Source organism: Electrophorus electricus, chromosome 25 (genome assembly GCF_013358815.1).
Source record: "Electrophorus electricus isolate fEleEle1 chromosome 25, fEleEle1.pri, whole genome shotgun sequence".
Taxonomy (NCBI): Eukaryota; Metazoa; Chordata; class Actinopteri; order Gymnotiformes; family Gymnotidae; genus Electrophorus; species Electrophorus electricus.
In genome coordinates, this window is record NC_049559.1 from 3,346,671 (window position 1) to 3,363,499 (window position 16,829).

The 16,829-nt window shown below is 41.9% G+C and overlaps 2 protein-coding genes across 5 annotated transcripts in view; one reads left to right on the forward strand and one right to left on the reverse strand.

Annotated features, from left to right (window-relative positions):
• The first annotated feature begins 1,490 nt into the window (after nt 1-1,490).
• On the forward strand, nt 1,491-13,077 carry map3k19 (mitogen-activated protein kinase kinase kinase 19). 2 transcript variants are annotated; one of them, XM_027010021.2, is made up of 13 exons: nt 1,491-1,747; nt 2,906-3,097; nt 3,393-3,547; nt 3,891-4,006; nt 4,182-4,264; nt 4,825-4,885; nt 5,658-5,745; nt 8,823-9,070; nt 9,169-9,212; nt 9,313-11,367; nt 11,514-11,618; nt 11,858-12,555; nt 12,773-13,077. In XM_027010021.2, exons 1-13 carry the CDS (start codon nt 1,580-1,582, stop codon nt 12,888-12,890), a joined length of 4,131 nt encoding a protein of 1,376 aa, XP_026865822.2. In that variant the 5' UTR covers nt 1,491-1,579; the 3' UTR covers nt 12,891-13,077. The 2 variants fall into 2 exon arrangements, with proteins under 2 accessions (XP_026865822.2, XP_026865823.2); XM_027010022.2 differs by lacking the exons at nt 1,491-1,747; nt 2,906-3,097; nt 3,393-3,547; ... (1 more) ...; nt 4,182-4,264; nt 4,825-4,885 and adding an exon at nt 5,177-5,291.
• A 1,443-nt stretch (nt 13,078-14,520) lies between these two features.
• ccnt2a (cyclin T2a) overlaps nt 14,521-16,829 on the reverse strand; it is an 8,194-nt gene continuing 5,885 nt past the window's right edge. For 2 of the 3 annotated variants that reach the window (XM_027010048.2, XM_027010047.2), the window contains 3 exons: nt 16,282-16,352; nt 15,095-16,178; nt 14,833-14,996 (listed from right to left, as the gene is read on the reverse strand). In XM_027010048.2, the coding sequence (XP_026865849.2) occupies nt 14,929-14,996; nt 15,095-16,178; nt 16,282-16,352 (1,223 nt within the window). In that variant the 3' untranslated portion in view covers nt 14,833-14,928. Of the gene's footprint in view, nt 16,179-16,281; nt 16,353-16,829 lie in introns of all 3 variants that reach the window. The other variant, XM_027010046.2, reaches the window with a different exon arrangement.

Sequence of the window (16,829 nt, forward strand, 5' to 3'; positions counted from 1 at the left end):
AGCAACGCGCAGCAACTACCTACAGCGCACATACTCCGTTTCCAGGGTAGAAACGCACTGTCCAACAGCGCCCCCCCCCCCCACACACACACACACACACGCACACACATTTTAGCCAGAGGGAACACACACAAATCATTTTTTAACCTTTCTTGAGATATGTACCAACATTAACCGGAAAAGAAAACTACCCAGTAAACCCATAAACATGCAAGTCTGAAGCTATATATACACACTAATGACTGGGTTTAAGAAGGATGGACTGATAGCGTCCTGATTACGTCCTTTGACCCAGTAATTATAGAACAAAGATAATTATACCAAATGTGAAATAAGACACAATTTGTAGTAAAAAGTGGTAACTGCAGTGCCTTCTGAAGAATGGCAAATCTATAATTACTGGGCTGAGGTAGACCTAGTCTAAACGTTTTTCTTTTGCCTTACTAAATATTTTGACTAAAACATATATTCATAGCATGTACATAGTACATAATAAGTGATGTGTCATGCTTCAGGTGCTGGGTACAGTTGTTACATCACATGATACGCACTTCACCTCTTCTACCAGCAGGAGGCAGAAATGAGAATTTAATTTTCATGGTTCAACGTCTTGTTTGGCTCATAGTCTTGTTTTTATTTTATGCAGATATGCAGTTTGTATGGTTGTTGCTTTAAACCCTTTGAAGCACAGCACAAAGCTATGTTGGGTTCAAACTCTACTGTTGTTCAGAATATTTGCAAATTATATATATATACATACACACACACCACACACACACAACAACACACACACACACACACACACACATATAAACAAAACAAATTAGGTAACTGAGAGAAAATTTAAAAATGCCCCCAAACCTTCCTTTCACTACACACATGGGTTGTTATGAGACTGAAACAAAGATTAGTGTTCAGTTCACTGTTGGTCCCCCAGCTCCACTGTCTCCTAGGTAACAGGCTGTTAACTCAATGCTGCTCTGTGCGGAGGACTGCATGTGCAGTGCAGCAATGAGGATATTAACAGATAAAACATATTCAAGTTCATGGATGCCCACTGCAATTAATTTGCTTCAAATGCTGATTATTTTGCTGCAAACAGAGAAATACATCATTGTTCTAACCTGAAGAGGCTTGGAGTTTTTATGCGACTTTGACAAGTGGATCAACATTGAATTATGCTTCTGTAATAAATACAGATTCAGATTGTGTGAGTAGGGACCAAATACCAATCCTGGTTTACTGACTTTGTTTTTGTAGCTTTTAAGGAGAGCATGATCTGGCAGAGTTATCCATTAATCCATTAAAGCTGACTTACTAGCCTGGCACCTGATGCCTTAAGGCAGCCAGTGACCTTATATGGTGGAAAATCACAAACAGCTCTCTCCTGCTCTACAGGACCTACAGGAGACCTGCGATCTCCAGGACCAAGCAGCAACCGCACCCAAGAGCTGGGTGACCTAGAGTGGAAATCACAGCCAGGCCGAAGACAACAGCACGGCCGCTATGATGTGTTGACCGGGGTTGCTCCTGCGGCTTCAGATCCTGCGATCACGCTTGCATCAAGGTTCTGTGCACCATGGAGAAGCAGGGGTGGAGGATGGTGGAGCTCCTGTTGAAGGAGGAGCTGGAGGCTGTGAGTGTGGGGCTGGAGCAAAGGCTTTACACACTGGAGGAACTGGACGAGCCTCACGACTCCAACGGCTCCACTCCCCTTATCAGTGCTTGCCAGATGGGCCTCACTAAGGTAAGAGGCACTGCAGTAATTCTGTAGCAATATAAAACGTACATAAAGGTACACCATGACAAGTTTAATGCCTGTTGTCACCAACGGAGAACTCAATCTGTAGCATTTGGATATCAGGTCATTTGTAATGACTTTCATTTTCGCAAAAGTATTGTTTACTTATTTGTCTTTAGATATTTTGCAGCAGATAAATATCTAGCAGTTAAGTAGCAATACATTAGATAGTGGTGTTTAATGTAGCCATATCAAAAAGCAAGATAATATAACTGTTCTTTGCAAGTTATATGTTTTGCTAACCAAATTCCACCCTTATGTCACCTGTCCTACAACTGTATTCAGATCAGTTGTTCACTCAATTTAAATAAAAAAGAGGATTGTTTATAGTTAAAAAAATAACATTTTATCCTCTGTACTGATTTCAAAAGCATCATTCAAAGCAGACTACTCAGAGAATCCAACTTTGACAAACTGCCTTAGCAATCTAGAAAAAGAGAGGATTTAGTAATACACAGTTTGATTTGTCATAGTTATTTCTTTATACCAGTTATCTTTTAAAAGCTATTTTTAAAAATTATTTATTAATTGTGAATAACTATTACCACAGTCAAAGGGCAGGAGCTTGTGGTCACACTAAAATGATATTTTCATGTTTGCAATATTCTTACACTACAGGAAAGGTTCTCATGCACAGATTTAGGAGGCTTTAAGTCAAAAGCGATGGTGCACAACACTGCACTTTGTTTGGAAATTGGTCCATGAAGTAATTAATATTGCTAGTTAATGCAGGCTGAGCACATAAATAACTAGCGGTTCTAGCATGAAAACATCTAACTTGGCAGTTACTTTGAGGCATAATTACGATTTGGTCATGTGTTTATGTAATGAACAGTCTCTCACGCATGATATTCACAATAAGCACATGACTTTCTGCAAGTGTGTGGGTTCCAATGGGAATGGTGACTTTCCCCAAGGTCCTGCTTCCCTTAAAATCTCACAGACATCAGTTTAAGTCTGCAAACATGCATACTAACATACACATACTACAAAGATGTATACACATACTACATATGTGCTGCTAGGAAGCCTGGTAAGGATATATGTGGTGGTTGATTTTGGTCAGCATACACACCTCTCCTCATATTTTGTTTTTGGATGCAGGTAATGCATTTCCTTTTGGACAGGGGCGTAGATGTAACACTGTGCAACCACAACAACCAGACAGCTCTGCATGCCAGTCAGCCAGGCCTGCAGAGGGAGCTGTTGGCAGCCATTTCGAGACCACTGTCCCACCCAGCTCAGCTCTTAGAGGCCGCCTGGAAAGGTGACATTCGCTCCCTGCAGCACCTGCTGGTAAGCGGGCCAGCATGTAACCTACCCTTACCATGTGTCAGACAGGAAACACGATATGACTGCAATATGCTTTTAGACACTAACATAGAAAAAAAAGCACAGGATGACTGGAAACTTCTAACACCAGCCATCTGAAATCACTTTCCAGGGTAGGGCACCTACCATAGCCAGAGGAAAGTAAAACCAGCCTCTTGGTGCTGCAAATTGATTTTGTATGGGTAATAAAAGTTAACATATAAAAATAAAAAGTGAAATTCTGGTTAACAGAATTTTTCACTGTGAACGTCTGTTTCAGATGCATACAGACTTGGTGGATGTGAAGAACCGGGATGGGTTGACACCACTCATGTTGGTGGTGAGGGATGTGGACCTGTTTACGGAGCTGCAGGGCACCATTCTCTGGGACTACTGCCCTGCTGAAGTAGTGAAGGCACTGCTGGCTCTGTCTGCGTATGCCAACCGGCCTCGCCTCGTCTCACTCAGTCTATAATCCATTTTGCATAGATACTTTATTTTCTGAACTTTTGCAGTAAGGCCTTATTCTCAATGAAATCAGTTGCGGCACAGCGAAAGAGACTGAACTAAACCATTAGTTCTCAGCCTTTGTCTTGGGGAGCCCATGGACAGAACATTTGTTTGTTTTCACTGCTTTGTTACACCTGACTCAGGCCATATCATCTCATTTGAAGGGCTTGACATTCACAGAATTGGAGAAAAAACCCATGTAGAGAACAACTGTGTACCTGAGCAGCACATGATGAGTCCTTACTCATCTTGCTCTTCTGCTCTCCAGAAACACTGAAGTGCCGGATAAAAAGGGCTACACTGCTCTTCACTACGTCTCTCAGATCAAGAGCTCTCTTAAGGAGAAACTGCTCCAGATTATTCTGGAATCCCTATCCCAGTCAGGTGAGATTAGACTATTTCCTTTGAAAACCGTTAATATATCCAGTAAAATTTCAGATATGATCAAATTCCCTTTTCTCCTGCAGATTGCCCTCTAATGATTCAAAGTCTCTTGAAAGCAAAATGTGACATAATACATGACTCACGTTTTTCTTGTTTCATGTGTTTTGAACCACAGCACCTCCACATGTGGAGTCAGCTGGTGACTTCCCCTCAGACTGCCCTGCACCATGTGGTTTGACAACTCCAGCCAGTGACAGAGTGAGCTGCAGGATTCACTCAAGAATGTTACTTATGGCAAAAATGCCACTGACCATTCACACTCTGTGTGGTAAAAGTTAAATTTCATCTAATCTTAAAACAATGGTAATCATCTAAATACAGATTTTTAAATACAGAAAAACCTAATTCCTTGTCAAATTTGATGACACCTTTGAGAAATATTGAATAATCTTTTAAGGCAGACTGAATCATGAAACGTGACTCGAGTATTTGAGTTTGATTAGTAGTTTCTACCTGAATGGCCCTTAGCCACAGTTTAAAGGTAACATTCAGGCATCCCAGATGACTTGTATTAAACAATCACACTGATTGAACAGGTGAACTCCAGATGGTCATTGCTTAGCATGCATAACCCAAAGATCACCAGTTTCATGGACACTTAATCAAGGCTGGCCAGCATTTAGCTGGGTTTTCACCGCAAATAATATCCATTATGATACTGTAGACATGGGATCCTCCCATATGAAGTCGAAGAGTTGAGGTATCTGTACATGACATTGCTTTTAAAAATGCAAAACAGAGAAATTCCTTTTTCACAGAACATAGCAAAATCATATAAGGATGTTGCTGTCCGAGAGGGCCACAAAGATTTTACCAAAGGTAAGATAACTTCAGAACATTCAATCTCTCTGAGTCAAAAAGACTGTGCCAGAGATACACCTGCACTCTGTTTCCAGAAATACAGTACCTCTCTGTACTTTGTGTGCCCCTTGAGGCAACCCTTTCAGCTGAATTAAACACACAAGCTCACCCTGTCCACACACACACTGATAATCAGAGGCAGCCCATCCCACAAAGGAGCAATGACAATGGAAGAGGTGGGACTCGCCGAGCTGACTAGCCTATTTTGTACTAAGTGACTACAAAAAAGTACACATGCAGTCACCTAGGAGCACATTACTGGAATACGGCTGAACTCTACAGAAACAATTGTCATGAACAAAGAAGCTTGAAGGAACAAACAGGTCTTTCTGAATGGACAACCTGATATCTGTCATCTAAAGAGGCAGGAGTGAGATTTTCTTTGCTTTAAATGCATTTTACTTTTTGCCAACAATAGATTTGCTTGTTACGATTATGCCATTTAAAGTAGCATTTTAGACATTGATATGGATGCTAAGTCTATACATAATACTCTGGTGTGAGACTGAAATGGGCAAATAAGTTGGTATGCAGATTTAACTATGTCACTATTTTGTCTTGCCTGCATCAGTAACAGCTACATAATTTTATTTATAAGAAAAGGCCTAAGTTGTCTTTTGACAACACCATCAGGTGAATAGGGCTCCTGGAACAAACCAGTGTTATAACTATGTCCCTGATCTGCTCACCCACTGTGACCTAATAATTTAATGTGTCGGTCTGTCTGCAGATAAGATCACCACCCCTTGCTTCCAGACTGCCATGGAGCCCAAACAGAACCCTAGACGAAGCTTCCCACAGCTTAGTAAAGGAAATGGGTAAGGCAGCTGACCACACATACACTAACTCAGCTAATTAGACTCAATTAGCATTCAAATAAACCAAGTTTACTTGCCATCCACTAGTTAGCAAACAGCTGCACAGTTGCACAAATACTTTCCAAAGAGCAGCAGCGCATGCGTGCATACAGAGAGCCACAAATACAAACAGACCCACTGTGTGCTCAAGAAAATAAGCCATACTGGCCCCTCTATGTTCAGTGACTAGCACTTGTTCACACAAAGACTACACAGAGGAATACAGTTACAGCATCAACAAACTGTCAGCATAACTCCATGTTTTTCAGCACATGCTATTATCCCAGAATGGACAGGGAGAGGAAGAGATGAAACTCTAGGGACATTGAGTGTGCAGCAGTCGGAATTGATCTGAGAATACCTGTTAATTTCCCATTTAATTGTTGATATTGAAATTATTTTGAAATAAAATAATCCAGACATAATTATCAAACATAATCCAGAATTGAATTCTAATGTTAAATCTAAGGAAGTAAAGAAAGAAATAAAAGTTTAAAAAACTGATGTAAACCTTAGGTATAGTTTATAAAAATAAAGCTATATATTTGAATATTCATATACATATATTTAAAAAATCCCCCACTCACCCTCCTCTGGCTGGTCTTTTGCCTACAAGATCAGGTCCCAGAGGCCTGGGAGCTTAAGGGTCCTGCATATTATTTTAGCTGTTCCTAGGACACCACACTTCTGGATAGGGATCTCGGATGTTGTTTTTTGGATCTGCTGGAGCCATTCTTCCAGTTTGGGGGTTGCAGCCCCTAGTGCTCCAATTGCTGCTGGAATCACTTCTTTCAGCCTTTAGTATTTCTCGAGCTTTTCATGTTCCTTGTTCCTGATGTTGATCTCACTTGGGATTTCTACATCTATCACTACAGCCCTCTTCTGCTGTTCATCCACCACTACTATTTCCAGTTGATTAGCTATTACCATTTTGTAAGTCTGTATCTGGAAGCTCTACAAGCATGGCCATTTTCCACCATGTGATGAAATCAGAGACCTGTCCAATCACTATGTCACCTGCTGGACATTAGTGATACCTGATGCCTCATGTAGTGAACCAAAGAAGTAGATTTACCTGAGATCCTTGTTCCAAAAAACTGGAAGCTGGAGCAGCTCCAACCTTTGTACCAGTCAGGTCAGGTACAGGTGACCATACGAGGGTAGGGGGAGCTGCCGAACAAGAACACCTGTGGATAAAAAAGGAGTGAGTCAACAAATGTTCATATTAACCCATAAACGTATTGATATAATGATCATTGAACTGTGCACAGGTGGAGGTTGGAGATATAGGTGATATGAGCATTACTCCTTTCATGATTGTCTGCTGAATGAGCTTCATCTAATTCTGTTTTAGCCTGGTACTGAAGCTTAGTCCAGTGTTAATTAATAGGATTGTTGATTAATGTCTGAGGAGCATTAGAGTCCTGCTGAACTGCTGTTTACTTTAAAAACCTTTTTACCAATAAATTGAGCTTCTAAACCTATCTGGAGGTCTCCTGTACTCTTGGTGCAGTGAACCCCATACTCCATCCTTGACATGAAACCACGTGTAAATCCTGGAATGTTTTGTATACTATGCCAGCCAGTTGGTTATGGCATTCCATGTATGCTCTATACATCCCATGTATGCTCTGCTGTTATGTGCAGGATTGTCTCAGGGGCATCTTTGCACAGCCTGCATCTGGGGTCCTGCCTGGTGTGGTAGATCCCAGTCTCTATTGATCTCATATTCCGAGCTTGCTCCTGTGCTGTCTTTCAGTCCAGCCTTTTCCAGCCATTGGTAGGATTTCTCCATATCAGTCATTTCCACTATTTGCTGGTGGGTATATACCGTGCATAGGTTTGTCCTCCCATGATGGTTCCTGCTTCTCCTCATTCCAATACTCCTCAGGTTTCTGTTGACTGAGGTACTCAGTATTTACTTGGGGCCATCATTCTGGTGTACTCCTGAATCGATCAATCGATCTATCTATCTATCTATCTATCTATCTATCTATCTATCTATCTATCTATCTATCTATCTATCTATCTATCTATCTATCTATCTATCTATCTATACATATATATATATATATATATATATATATATACATAAAATAAAGGTATATATTTGTTTATTGTACTTGATAGTAAGGTGCACAAGGTTTGCAGGGAAATGGGATGTTTTGGACAGAGGTCCTTCGTCAATGTTGCAATGTCACATTTATTTCTGTCCAGAGTTGCATTCATTTTTCCCCAAGATCTTGTATTGATGATGGGAGATTTGCACCACTGCGCAAAGTCTTCTCCAGCACATCCCAAAGATTCTCAATGGGGTTCAGGTCTGGACTCTGTGGTGGCCAATCCATGTGTGAAAATTATGTCTTATTCCATTGCTCCAGAATCCAATCTTTATGCACCCTAGCAAACTGAAGCCGTTTTTGCCGGTTATCCTCACTGACAAGTGGTTTTCTTAAGGCTACACAGCTGTTTAGTCCCAATCCCTTGAGTTCCCTTCACATTGTGCATGTGGAAATGCTCTTACTTTCACTATTAAACATATCCCTGATTTCTATTGTTGTTTTTCTACGATTTGATTTCACCACACGTTTAAGTGATCGCCGATCACGATCATTCAAGATTTTTTTTCCGACCACATTCTTTCCTCGAAGATGTTGTTTCCCCACTGTCCTTCCACTTTTTAATAATGCGTTGTACAGTTCTTAACCTGATTTTAGTAGTTTCAGCAATCTCCTTAGATATTTTCTCTGCTTGATGCATGCCAATAATCTGACCCTTCTGAAACAGATTAACATCTTTTCCATGACCATAGGATGTGTCTTTCGACATGGTTGTTTAACAAATGAGAAGCTACTCACTGCATGAGTTAGGGTTAAATAACTTGTGTGTGTGTGTGTGTGTGTGTGTGTGTGTATATAATATATATATATATATTATATATATATATATATATATATATATAAACAGATATAAATAAACATTTAATATATACGTAACAATGCAATTTAGAATATAACATTAAGGTATTTTTTCCCTAGTTGGACATCATCATTGCCAAGCCTGAGGGATGGAAATAAATGCTGGGATCAACTTGGTGCTCTGCATTCCACTTCTGCTATTGCCATTAAAGCCTCCCTGATACCTTTACCTCCAAGGCTCATAGAGAAGAGCACAATCATAATAGATCCTCCAGCCCCACAATTTCCTCAACTGAGCCAGTCTGATCCATGCCTGGCCCTCTTGGATGCAAACGAACTATTACAAGTACGGGCAAACATACACAACCGTGAGTACAAATTCAGTACAGGGGAAGTGGCAAAAACTGCCAGTTTTAACCGAAATATTTGTTACGTATAAATCACTTAACTTTTCAATAAATTACAGGACTAAGTAGTGGTGAAACAGACAGTGATGTTTCTGGACAAAAGGTAATTCTATTGTACGTAGTGCTCTGATGTCTTACAGTTCATTCTCATGATCTCTTTTTTTGCATCTTAGAAGACTTATATTCTGGACTTTAATCTTTAGGATACACCTTCTGTTCTGTGCACACGAACTCCAAAACGCTTAGCTCCACTTGACAGAGGATCCAGCAGTGGCCCTGTGCTTTCAAACCACCACAGTTCACTGCACCTGCCACACATGCCCATGAGACACTTGACATTTGGCTCAGTGTCCAGGCAAAGGAGGGAGAGCTTGAGAGGATCCAGGAGCACAGGGGGGTGCAGTGAGGAAAGCTGTGGCAGTCAAAGCTCCTTGGATGAGGAGGAGGAAGATAAAGAAGATGATAGTGGCAGTATGACACAGCAGAGGTTCAGGAACATAGAGAGTGAGTTGCAGGGATCCCTCAGCTCCTCATCCTCTTTTCAACATTTGGTGAATTCAGAAATAATGGATGTCAAAGAAATAAATCCAAGTAATACTGATATGCCTGTCACATCTCAAATCAAGAGCAGCGGACAAGTTCAAGAACAAATGAGGACTGACTCTAGAATTGAATTTTCCAAAACGTTGAAAAATACTGAGAGGGCTTCATCCCTGCAGCATCAATGTGAAGCTGTGAATGACTGTAACAGTGGCACAAGGCATTCAGCAGACCTAACAAAAATGGACAAAAATGTTGAATTAACAGGGTCTTTAAATACCCTTGATGGACATGAAGGTTTAGCCACACTGGTCAGACCTGTAGTTAGAAAGGAATGCTCCATCTTTTTAGGTGCTGCTGAGCCTGAACACCTATCTCCTGTGAACATCACAGTGTTACGCCCCACTTCACTGGAGAAAGGCAGACCCACTATGACAACCAAAATCAAGGAAAAAAGATGTGGACCTTTTCTCACCAATCAATCTTTTAACATCTTGGCCCACAGAAGCACAGTACAGAGTACTCTTAAGCCTACAAAGAGTAAAAGGAATTCATCCATTTTATCTCAAGTTAAAACTGGAGAGCTGGGCCCTGTACTTGGTTGTATTAGTAAGGAGACCAACAAATTGGACTGGCCGAAGACAGTATCCCCAAAGCAAAGTCAAAAACAGAAAGATCCCTTGAACCGAAGGAGGCCCTCTGAGCCTCTGCATCATGTAAGATTTAATGGAGACAAGAAGATGTTAAATAAATCGCAAAGTCAAAAGCAACTTCTCAATCGGGAGCTGAAGACAGCAAGACAGATGAAAAAGCCAGGGATTTTAGGGTCATATCGAGCAAAGTCTGCTCTGGACTATGTCAGTTACAATGACATGTTTCAGGCAATCCATCAAGGGAAGGAAGGACCAGCCATATTTGAGATGTTTGCTACTCCAATATATGAAAATCTCAGAGTAGGCAGTTCAGCAGAAAGGACTGAACAGGTCACATTAACTCCCCCAGTTAATCAACAATTAAATGGCCAACGCAGAGCTCAAAAATCCATACAATGTAACAGAAAGAAACATCCACAGAAATGCAGCCAAGCTAAGGGGAAGCAACGCAAAAGGAGGGAAACCCGATCAAGTGGAACACAAAGCCACAATCAGGCTCAGATAAATAAAGAGGATGCAGTTGTCGTCTCTGGCCTTGATGGTTATAGACAGTTGAGTAGACATGATATTCTTACCACTGAGGATTACAAGAAGGACTTTCAAATGAGAGTGGGGAATGTGGAGAGTGCTATGCTGTCACCCATTGAAGAAGCTCTTTCTGATTCTGCAACTCGGACAACCATTCATCATAAGCAGAGAGATTTACCCACTTCATCTCATTCAGTCGTGCCAGCTGGTCTCAGCAGGCAAATCATTCCAGTAAAAACAGAAGCTTGTAAAGATAAGGTAGATGTCTCAAGTGAAGGTGTGGAATCTGTAGCAGATACGTTCCCAGCACAAGGCATGATGAACACATGGACGAGTGATAGGACAAGGTCGCCTGTGTACCAGACATTTATGGATGAAGTGGGTGAGGGGCCTGTAACAGATGATTTGCTTAGATGCCTGGCAGAAGAATTAATTTCACTGGAGGAGAAAGATGTAGAGACACTAAAGACTGAAAATACAGAGAGCAAAGGGATCTTAACTGACCTTCCACTGAAATTCAACAAAGTTCTCAGTGAGGTAAAAGATATTCAATCAAAACATGAATGAAGTAATCTTACAGTTGTAATAAAATAATATTCAACTTAACAAAATACTGGGAATTTATAGATACCAAGTTGCACATGCTGCATATACAAGGTCTTTTTTTTAATGTTCTTTCTTAGGGCACACCATGTTCTGATGAACTGCCTTGCACTGAGAAGTTCAATGCAGATGATACGATCACATGGACAAAAGGTGAGGTTCTGGGAAGAGGAGCCTATGGAACCGTAAGTACTGTTGCTGATCCATTTGATCACAAACAAAGAAAATTAAATCCTAAAATAAATATTCATGGTATTGTATAACCCTCTATAAGAGACTGTGAAACTAACTTTCAGCATGTAATCAAGAAATTTAGCACAATTCTTATTTTTATTTACCGGTCTACATAATTTAATTAATGAGCAGTTTTAAGGAATTAGTGTCCATTAGGAATGACACTTCGCACCATATTTCTAAAATGCAGGTGTACTGTGGCCTTACTAGTCAAGGCCAGCTCATTGCAGTTAAACAGGTGACACTGGACATCTCAAATTCAGAGAGCATAGAGAAAGAGTATGATCGGCTGGAGAGGGAAGTGGATCTCCTGAAGAACCTCCATCATCCCAACATAGTGGGGTTCCTGGGCACAAGTCTTTCCAAACACATAGTCAGCATCTTCATGGAATTCATCCCAGGAGGATCCATTGCCAGTGTTCTCAACCGTTTCGGACCTTTGCCAGAAAAGGTGTTTACCCTCTACACCGTACAGATATTGGATGGCATCACTTATCTTCATTCCAACAGAGTGATCCATAGGGACTTGAAAGGAAACAATGTCATGCTTATGCCCACCGGTGTTGTCAAGCTGATTGACTTTGGCTGTGCTCGCCGCCTCAACTGCATGTCACACAGCGGAGGTGGCTGCAGCGATCTCAAGTCTGTGCACGGCACCCCTTACTGGATGGCCCCGGAGGTGATTAATGAGACTGGCCATGGAAGGAAATCAGACATCTGGAGCCTTGGATGCACAGTGTTTGAGATGGCTACTGGAAAGCCCCCACTGGCACACATGGGGAAAATGGCAGCTCTTTTCTACATTGGGGCCCGTAAGGGACTAATGCCCCCACTGCCTGATGACTTCTCCGAGGAAGCAAAGGGCTTCGTGCAAGCATGCCTAATCAGGTTACGATCCTGTTTTTGGATAGTCTTCCTTCATGAATTTCCTAAAGCAGTGGAATATTGAATCTTTTACTTAATCTACAAGAAACATCAATAGTAATTTAAGAGTCTGCATAAGTAAAAATTATACTTCAATAAATTTTTTTATGGTCAGCTTTCTATTTAGGACTGCTCACTTGTAAACCGTAAAACAATTATTCCTTTGCTTTCCTTTTTGCAGTGACCAAAAACAGCGACCATCAGCAGCAGATTTATTAAAGCATCCCTTCATCTTTCACCTCAGACAGCCCAGAAGGAACAAGCTACACAATTTAGCTCGTCTTGCCAACTGCTGTTAAAACAGAAAAATGTTCCAGCTACTTTAATGTAATGTGTCAACTGATTTTTTTCCTATGTATGTACCTCAATGAATGACTGGAATTGAATTTCTCACAAGTGAGTATAGTAAATGGACATGATCATTCTTTTTTTTCCTCTAATTTTGAACCAATCTTACTTGTACTACATTAAAACATGTAAACACTTGTTGACTGCATGGTTTCTTTTAAAATGTTTAACTTAAAAAATAAGCAAGATGCCATTCTAAAATTAATATTCTAACACTGAGTAAGACAGGAAAACAACAGTCAGTAACAAGACAGACAAAAGGTAGGTCAAGGTACTGGAAACCATGGGATTTATTGTTAGAATCTAAATTAAACTTGGAAGGGGCAAAAAAATCTAGTTTGCAGATTTGCACGTGCCTTCCTTGAACAACTGTATGCGTGTCCAAGAAAATGAGTCAGAACAGAATGTTGGCCATCATTTAGCTCAAACTGGAAAATCCAACATAGAAAAATTAAGAACCAAACATGTAAAAGTGAGACAGCCAATATCTACTTTTTTCCTTGACACCACAAATCTGTGTTAGACCATCTGCTTCCAACACTGAAGGAAAAAATGTAGTCACAATCAGTAATGATCGAACATTTTTGATTTACAACTTTGTAGATGTAGGCTACAGCATCAAGCCAAGAAAAGTTTTAAATGCACTTCACAGCAAAGGTTATGTAAACTTCAAAGTACTAGACTTTTTTTTTTCCTTTTTTGAGGCACAGCCTTTGGCATCCAGCTTAAGGTCGTCTTCAAGGTCTTAAAAAAAACAAAAACAAACAAACCCCAAAACAAAAATAATGAAACTTATGATAATAAACAATAATAAAGTACAAAGTGCATGGCCTCTGACAACATGCCAGGTGACATGGGGACAGGACTACCCCAGATGAAGGGGGATGGCGTCCTCTCCTGGCAGCCATGCAGAATTCAGGCTCTGAAACATTACTGGAATGCTGCAGTTAGAATCCCCATTGATTCTTGTAGCGATTCACAAATGTTACCCCACCCAAATATAAATATATATATAAATATATATATATATATATATATATATATATATATATATATATATATATATATATATATATATATATTAATTAGAGAGAGAGAGAGAGAGAGAGAGAGAGAGAGAGAGAGAGTAATACAAGCAGCTCCAAACCTGAGTATTTATGGTATAGCTTTTAACATACAAAAATGTATGTACATTTATCTCCACTTTCTGTAAACAGCATTCTTTCATCCCTTTGATAGTTGAAACATGCACATCATCCATACGCAAGCGTGTTCAGAACTACATATCTAAAAATCTCCCCATCCGCACCTCACTAATGACCACATCCAAACAAAATGAAAGGGTATGTATCAGATTTGAAGCATTTCTTCAGTGTCTTACAGTTTAAGTAAATATCACTTAAATTACAAAGAAGGGAAAACAAAAGAAATTGCACATGTCATGCCATACAGCATTCATAATACTTTTAGCTTGTGGAGAATTAAAGATTCTTATTTGCACTAGGATAGCCACATCTCTCTCTCTCTCTCACACACACACACACACACACACACACACACACACACACACACACACACACACACACACACACACACACACACACACACACACACACACACACACACACACACACACACACACACACACAATCCATTTGGAAATATGGAGGACTAAGCAGCAATTTTACACATACAGAAATGGGCAGGACTGAACTGAACTGCCAAGAGATCAGAAGATCGGGAAGCATTTTATTATTGTTTTTTCGTGTCCTCTTAATCTCTCGCTCACATTCATTTTTTTTCCTTCTTTGTGAGGATGAGACCCAAGAATTCTTTTATTTATTGATTTACGTTTTGCTTCTCTCCCATTTTCTTGTCTGTAGGTTCTATAAGTTTATTCCTTGGGCACTTAACAGCGAATCAAGCATATCAAAAGAGTCTTTGTAGTCTGTGCGCAGGCCAATAGTACCAGGGGTCCAAGCGGCCTCCTCAGGCCCGCGACTCCCCACTGGCCTCCTGCCCAGTCTCGCCAGGGTGCTGAGCTGTCCGAAGCCCACCTGGTGTGTGACAGGGGGAGGAGAGGGGAAGGGAGGATTAAGATCAGAGCTGGGAGACGACACACACTGCTGTACAGAGGAACAATGAGAGGGACTACCTGCACTGTTCCGGGAGCTTTTGCTCTTTTTCGAGTGGTGGTTATGACCCGAGTCGCCGTGTGTCCTCTTGCGTGATGATCCAGATGGCCCCTCTCCACTGAGGCCTGGTGGGCTGCGGAGGGCAGCGGCGGGCGAGGGCGCTTCAGGTGCGCTGCGCCCGTTGCCACCGTGTGCGTGGAAGTGTCGGTGGGCTGAGTGGTCCCTGTGCCGCTCCTTGCTCAGCGGCAGACTCGGACGCTTGCTCTTGCCACCGCTCTCATCGGATGAGCCATGTCGCTCGGAGGACACCTTGATCTTCATCTTCAGCTCCTCTCTACTGGATGAACCTTTCTCGCCTGGGGCGGGGATGGGGAGGCGGAGTTTTAACGAGCTCCCCTTGTCCCGCTTTTCCCCCTGGGGCTTGTCCTGGGCCAGCAGGGGTAGCTTCACCTTAAGAGGAGAGGCGGTGGAGGAGGGTCCGGCACTGCTGGAGCCCTGCTGCCCATAAGTGTGGGCCTGGGGGTGCTTGCGATGCTCAGCCTGTGCAGAGCCTGCATGCATGTCGAGGGCGTCTGTGCCCTGCTGCTGCTGCTCCTGTCTGCGCTTCTGTGCTGCCAGCTCTGCTGCATGCTTCTCCTTGTACCTCTCCAGTGACATCTTCTGGGTGGGAGGTGCAGATGCAGGCGTAGGCGGCGGTAGACAGGAGGGAGCCGTGTGCTTCCCACCGCTGTTACCTTTCTGTTCATGTTTGACCGGATTGAACTCGATGCCTCTGTCCGGCCGAAGTGCATGCAGCGAGGGCAGCTGCTTGGAGGAGTACGGGTCCAAGCGCTGCCCTTGATCCTGGGGCCAGTCACCGGGGCCACTGAGGGCATAGGAGGTGCCCTGCAAATTGGCTACGGAGTCAAGGCAAAGGGAGCCACCCAGGTTGCCAGGCAGGGTGACTGGGAATGACGCAGAGGCTTTGAGGAAGGTGGCGTTGGCAGACATGCCAGGAATGGCGTCCATCATGGACTGGTCATGGATTATGGCCGAAGGGCACCCCAAGGAGCTGTTATCCGATGGCTGACCATCACCTTTTGGTTTCTTGGCGGCTTGCGTTGCCTAGCAACAGCCAAAACACAGGTTTAAATTAAAAAGGAAAACTTTTATAAAAACACCCCCACGCCATATAGGAAGAATGTGCACGTTTGTGCTATGACAATACCCTCCAATTCCGAATCCTCTTCAATCTACTAGGTGTCTTTTCCAAAATCTGAAGAAACTCATGTGTCAGTTCTACAAGAATAAAACAACACCGTGATAATACTTTACTACATTTTGAAAATGTACATATATGTATGTAAAGTACACAAAGCTCCCAGACAAGACATTTCAGACAGCTAATGAAGGGCCTTTCATACCTTATTGCAATTAATATTGCTATGTGACAGAAGCTTTGCAACAAGCACAGTGGTGAATGCTTGATGTGACATGGTTACATCACTAGCTTGCATTTTTGAAACCGCAATTTTAACTATAAATAGATAGCATGAAATAGCATTATTCTAACCAGCCTGGGAAATCTCATAGGCAAGGTGTGGGATTATTTAGGATGGTGATAGCAAAGTTGGTTGGCAGGCTCATCTGCAGACTGTGTCTTGCTGTCATACCAGCACTGCACGAGAGTTATAGACTTGCACTGCGCAGTGCTAACAAACAGACCACAGGTACCCAACACAAGTGTGCAGAACTGCAGCATCAGTAAAGGCTGCA